Source organism: Galeopterus variegatus, unplaced genomic scaffold, assembly GCF_000696425.1.
Source record: "Galeopterus variegatus unplaced genomic scaffold, G_variegatus-3.0.2 Scaffold5868, whole genome shotgun sequence".
Lineage (NCBI taxonomy): Eukaryota > Metazoa > Chordata > Mammalia > Dermoptera > Cynocephalidae > Galeopterus > Galeopterus variegatus.
Window position 1 is genome coordinate 40,911 of NW_007731979.1, and position 6,616 is coordinate 47,526.

General features: G+C 41.4%; 1 protein-coding gene across 1 annotated transcript in view; it reads left to right on the plus strand.

Moving 5' to 3' along the window:
* KIAA1107 (KIAA1107 ortholog) overlaps positions 1–6,616 on the plus strand; it is a 101,183-nt gene that overhangs the window by 12,508 nt on the left and 82,059 nt on the right. Inside the window, exon 3 of the mRNA XM_008590135.1 lies at positions 6,196–6,392. Within this exon, the coding sequence (XP_008588357.1) occupies positions 6,196–6,392 (197 nt within the window). The remainder of the gene's footprint in view (positions 1–6,195; positions 6,393–6,616) is intronic.

Below are 6,616 nucleotides of genomic sequence, written 5' to 3' on the forward strand. Positions count from 1 at the left end.
TGAGTTAGAATATGAAATATAGCCTCTGAAAAGTTGTTTATACGCGTTGACTTCAGATGTGACTCTAATGATTGTCAGTGGAAAGCAGTGCTTTATGACCTCGTGATTAAAATTCAACTCAGGGCCGGCCCGGTGGCGCACTGCTATAGTGCGCTGCTTGGGAAGCGCGGTGGCGCTCCCGCCGAGGGTTCGGATCCCACATACAGACCGGTTCCCGCTCACTGGCTGAGCGAGGCGCGGGAGCAACACCGAGGGCTGCGATCCCGTTGCCGGTCCCGGTCCGGTACGGGGGCGACACTGAGGGTTGCGATCCGTTGCCGGACACGGAAAAAGACAAAAAAAAAAAAAAAATTCAACTCAGGATCATAAAAATCTTTTATTTCCCGAGAAGACTCACCTTTATTGTTGTGAGAGCATGTTGGGAAAGAAAAGAGAGAAGGCCTTTGAATTTTCAGTTTACCATCAATAATTAGGAGATACTAGGATAAAATGTCCATCAGGTGAACACATAAAACAGTACAGAACAAAGAGATCTGTTTCCTTTTTAAGCTTTCTCAGGTGGTGGCTATTTTCTCTCCCATGTCCCTTATACTACTACTAGGGCTGGAAGTGGATGGTATAGGGCCTTCCTTATTGTATTAATTATACTTTCCTCTGTATTCCTGAATGCTCTGATATCGGGGGTCTCACTGACTGAGGAGAGACTGCCCCTCCCAGGGTTAGTGAATTTCTGGAGACAGTAAATGACTTGCCTGTGAACACTCATTTGATGTGCAAACCAACTAATTCTGAGTTCATACACCCACTCTATTTGTTTCTTACACTCCCAGAGGCAATATTTCTCTACCCTAATCATGTCAGGGCTAGGTAGCAGACTTCTACGGATCACCCTGAAAGCCCAGAGCCTGCCAACATTATTCGAACTACCTAGTCCTAATCCTGCTTAGTTGCTCACCTTGCTTTGCTCATTTCTTCCCATGAAAACCACAATAAAGGCTTTTGTCCATGCTTTCCCTTTGTTTCCTTTGCCTCCTGGCTGACCCTGTTGCTTTTGGAATGGCCCTGCGTGGCATAGGGTGCCCCCTCCTCTTGGGAATTGTAAGTAACAAATTATCTTTTCAATGGCAGTCGGCTCATGATCTGTTGGCCTCACTATACCTGGATAAAACCAAAATCACAGGTACATTTTAGAGCACTTGTGAATGTCATTGCTGCTTTCAGACTTCCTTTCTCCTAAATCACCTATCTTTGAATCTCATCTCACAAGTCTGTACCACAGGACAGTCATCTTACACACCCCCAGGTCAGTCCCTTTCTCCTAAATCACCTATTTTTGAATCTCATCTCACAAGTCTGTACCACAGGACAGTCATCTTACACACCCCCAGGTCAGTTCTCCTCATCTCTCAAATATTTTATTTATTTATTTATTTTGTGGCTGGCCAGTATCTCAGATATTTTAACTGGTGACTATTGTCAGTTTCTCTGGTAACATGATTCTTGGTAATTGCAATTGCCACATACATGTTTCCAATAACCTGGTCTCTTAGTTACTTCTACTCTCATCTTCCAGTAATCTTGTTCTCTACCCTACCTCAACTACTTACTGCCATGTCAAATCTGAAAACACATCATTACCAATAACTGTAACCCTCTGTAATCTTGATTCCAAGCATCTCACTCTGTTACTGCTACCTCCTGTCTTTCTAGCTTACTTCTTTTAGGACTCCAACTCTGATAATTCATCAACCCAACAGGACCTACAATTAATCTTACCACATTTTTATTGTCTCTTATCATCTTATGTCCTTATTTACCTCCATACTCAGCTTAAATTCATTTCACTATCATTCTGTCATTCCCTTTGCATAAAGCCTTAGCTCTCTTATCCCCTTTAGACCTATTTTACTTGCATGTTAAAGCCCAAATCTTTTTTTTTTTTCCTTTTTGTCTTTTTTCGTGACCGGCAACGGATCGCAACCCTCAGTGTCACGCCCGTACCGGGCCGGGACCAGCAACGGGATCGCAACCCTCGGTGTTGCGCCCGCACCTCGCTCAGCCAGTGAGCAGCCAGTCTGTATGTGGGATCCGAACCCTCGGCAGGAGCGTCGCCGCGCTCCCAAGCGGCGCACTGTAGCAGTGCACCACCGTAAAGCCCAAATCTTATGTCCAGCTCTTTGGCTACTCCACTCCTGCATCCACACATCTGAGAGTGGCTGGAAAAAACACACAACCATACTAACCAGTCATACCATATGCAGTCAATTTTATTTCCCTAGTCCCATTTGATTTCCCACTTTCCTAGGGGATTATTTTACCTCCTCTTTCCTGACCCTTCAGCTGTTCCTCCCCCATTTCATTCTCACTTTTGATAGACTTGTTTTCTGTTTCAGTGAGAAACTCAAAGCAATTAGAACTTTCACAAATATCATCCACATCTACTCATTTAACTTGCATCTGTACCCATAGGCTTTATCTTCCCTCCTGTTACTGTTGATGAACTGTCAGTGCTTCTAAAATCAATTTCTCCACGTGTCCACCACATCTCATCCTGTTTCTTTTCACCTACTCAGGGACGTTGCTCTAGCAATTTTCACTTTGCCACAGAAAAATTCTCTCTTGGATTTCCTCCTTAGTACATGAGGATACTTCAAAAAGTTCATGGAAAAATGGAATTGAAGGAGAATGAGAATCTTTCCATGAATTTTTTGGAGACACCTCCCACCAACCACAGAAGCGTGGTATTTTTCCCCCACCTAAAAGACAGCAAAACCCTCTTCTGACCCCACTTTCCCTCCAGCTAATAATCTACTAGATAATACTCTAATGCTCTACCCCTTTTCACATCAAAGCCCCTGAAAAATGATCTATCTCACTGTCTCCAATTACTTTCCTCCCCTCCAATCTTTTTTTAATTGATATATAATTCACATACCATAAAATTCACCGTATATAGAAATACCATTGATTTTTGAATACTGATCTTGTATCCTGCAACCTTGCCAAAGTTGTTTAATAGTTTTTTTGTGGATTTCCAAGGATTTTCTAACACTGGGGCACAGCATGGACAGCTGATCTGCCCTCCACTCAGCGTAGGACCATTCTGTATGGACTGGTCAGGAATATAGAACTGTAAGGGTGCTGTTTGCTGAAAGGACTCAGGCCCAGACCAGAGCTTCTACACAGCCCATGTGTATTGGATCTCATGAGATCCAGAAGTACCTACAAAGTCAACCATTAAAACTTGAACTGCACAAAAAGCCTTCCCTAGAGAATCAGCAGCAAAGCAGTAATTTAGCTCAACCGCAGGGCTGAAGGGCTTGTTCCCACAGGAAGTTCCCCCATTTTAAAAGTAAGCAAAGGACAACAAATTAGTTCCAGTGCAGAGTTTAAGTAGTGGGCACAGCAAATAATCCAATCCAACATAGAACTGAAAGAAAAAATACCCACAGATCAGAGACAAAGTTTGATATTAACTAGTAAAGGTCTGAGTTCACCAAAGAACACCTATAAAACCTAGAAGGACTGGAAGCCCACTGGACCCCCAAGCCAGGGAGGGGGGAGGGATGGGGCCTCAGCCATACCCCCCAACACCCACAACTAACCCAGTGATGACCACCAAGCTGTAGGAAGCGCCCTGGGCTCCTGAACCGGGACATTGGAAGGCCGAGGGCCTTGGCTACGCCCCTTCAATACCTGCACCCAGCCCAGTGATGATCACTGAGCTGCCTCAGGCAACACCCTGGGCTCCTGCACTGGGGCATTAAGGGGCTAAGGACTTTGGCCACCCCACCCCCACCCCCCCGACATCTGCAACCAGTCCAGCAACAACCACTGAACCACCACTGGAAGCCCCTGGTCTCCCAAGCCGGGGCAGTGGGGGGCCAAGGGCTTCAGCCACACACCCCTGACATCTGCATTCAGCCCAGCAATGACCAAGCCACCACCAGAAGCCCCATGGTCTCCCCTGCAGGAATGACAGGGGTGTCATAGGCCTCAACCATGCCCCGCCTCCTTTCTTCTCCCACACTATTTCCTTCCCCCATCCCTCTGTCCCTCCCACCCAACTGCTCTGCAACATCTTAGAATGTAAAAACAGATGGAGCCAGGGACCGGCCCCTCCTCCCATAACCAGGCATGCTGCTGCTGCCATGGGGCCTGCCTGGGGTCCTGAGGTATGGAGCTGGGGATGGACCCCTCCTCCTGCAACCAGGCAAGGAGCATGCCCAAAACACCACTTCCATGTGGGTGGCCCACCACAGACAAGCACAATAGCCATGGCTGCTGCAAAAGCAGCTAGACACCACAACCACCGTTCAGATGGCCTGCCAGCCATTCAAGTGCATTGACACAAGGAAAGTCACCATTGAAGACTAAAGAAAAGAAGAGGAAGTCTCTACAAAGCCCATTCCAGAGTGATAGAAGCATGTGCTCTATGGTAATAGTGAGGGACCTGAACACTCCTCTCTCAGTACTGGACAGATCATCTAGGCAACAAATCAACAGAGTAACCATTACTCTTTCAGAAGGAGAGAAGAAATCTAGGGTTATCATGTGGGAGGGAGAGGGGTATGGGGAGAGATTGGATAAGGGGCATAAAGAATAAGTACTATTTGTAATAATATATATGCTAATAATATTGATTTGATCAACATATGTCAATGTAGAACCCCAAAAATATGTATAATCAATTATGATTCAATTAAAAAAAAAAGAAAGAAAATTGGGAAGTGTGAAACCTCCAACTTTTTATTTGTCAAGACTTTTTTGGCTATTCTGAGTTCCTCGCATTTGAATTTGAGGACTGGCTTGTCAATTTCTGCAAAAAAAAAAAAAAAAAGCAGATGGAATTTTGCTAGGGAGTACATTTAATAGGTAGATCTATTCAGAGTATTGCCATCTCAACAATAGTCTTCCAATCTGTGAAAACAATGCATTTCCATTTATTTAATTGCTTTCAACATTGTTTTGTAACTTTTGAAGTCTTAGACTGCTTTTGTTAAATATGTTCCTAATTTTTTTTTTGATATTGTAAGTGGAATTATTTTCTAATTTCATTTTGGATTGTTCGTTGCTAGTATATAGAAATACCATTGATTTTTGAATACTGATCTTGTATCCTGCAACCTTGCCAAAGTTGTTTAATAGTTTTTTTGTGGATTTCCAAGGATTTTCTATATACAAGTTTGTCATCTGTAAATAGAGATAACTTTACTTATGCCTTTTCAGTCCAGGTGCCTTTTATCTCTTTTTTTTGCCTACTTGCCCCTGGTTAGAATTTCCAGTAAAATGTTGAAGTGGTGAGAACACATCCTTGCTGGTTCTAGGAAGAAACTTTCAATCTTACCATTAAGTATGTTAGTTGTGACTTTTTCGTAGATGTCCATTATCAAGTTGAGGGCATTATCTCTATTCCTACTTTGTTGAGTGTTTTATTGTGATAGAGTGTTGGATTTTGTCTAATGATTTTTCTGCATTGGTTAAGAAGGTCATGTTGCTTTTGTCATTTATTCTATTGATACATTATACAACATTGTTTTTCTTGTGTTTAAGCACTCCTGAATTCCTGAGATAAATCTCAGTTGGTCATGGCGTATAATCCCTTTTACATGTTGCTGGATTTAGTTTGCTATAGTTTTATTGAGAATTTTTTCATTTATATTAATAAGGTATATTGGTTTACGGTTTTCTTTTCTTTTGATGTCTTTGTCTGCTTTTGTGTAAGTAATACTGTCCTCACCAAATGAATTGGGAGGTGTTCCCCCCTCTTCTGTTTTTTTGGAAAATTTTGTTAGGAATTGTTGTTAATTCTTCTTTAAATATTTGGTAGAATTCAGCGTAGTGACAAGTGAAGTCACCTTGTCCTGGTTTTTCTTTGTGAGAAGTTTTTGTTTCTTCTTAAGTCATGGTTGGTAGTTTGCATCTTTCTTCAAATTGTCCATTTCATTTAGCTTATGTAATTTGGGGGCATTATATATTACTTTTTAACACTAAAACATTTTATAGATTTCTTTTCAAACTTTCCCCTGTTTTAGATTGACCTTTCATGCAGTTAGTCCAGGTTAAAAGTGTTTTTAAATTATATGTTATTTATGAAAGCAGCACATTAGGGAAACTAGCTTTCTTTTCTTTTTTTTTTTTTTTTTAAGAATCACCAACATTATTTTAATTAATATTTTATATTTTTTCTTTTAGGATTGTATATTCATCAAACAGAAACATAAAAAATTATGAAGAGGAAATTCTTAGGAAAAAGATAGTGGAGAGTGGGAAACCACAAAAAAAACTTGACTTCAGTTTTCAAATATATGAAAAATCATCAGATAGTTCTCTTCAGAAACATGAAATTCCAGAGGATATCAGTGATAAAGGTGACAATTTAATTTCTAATGGTGAGGTATTTTTTTGTGAATTTTTATAAAATTTTATAGCCATGAAAGTAATTGTATTCCAATACAGTTAGAAAAAAGTGTACTTCAAATTCCTGTGTGTATTAATCCGTTTCTGTTGCTTATAAAAGAATACCTGAAATTGTGTAATTTGTAAGGAAACAATATTTATTGCTTACAGTTTCAGAGGCTGGGAAGTCCAGAGTCCAGGGAACACATCTGGTGAG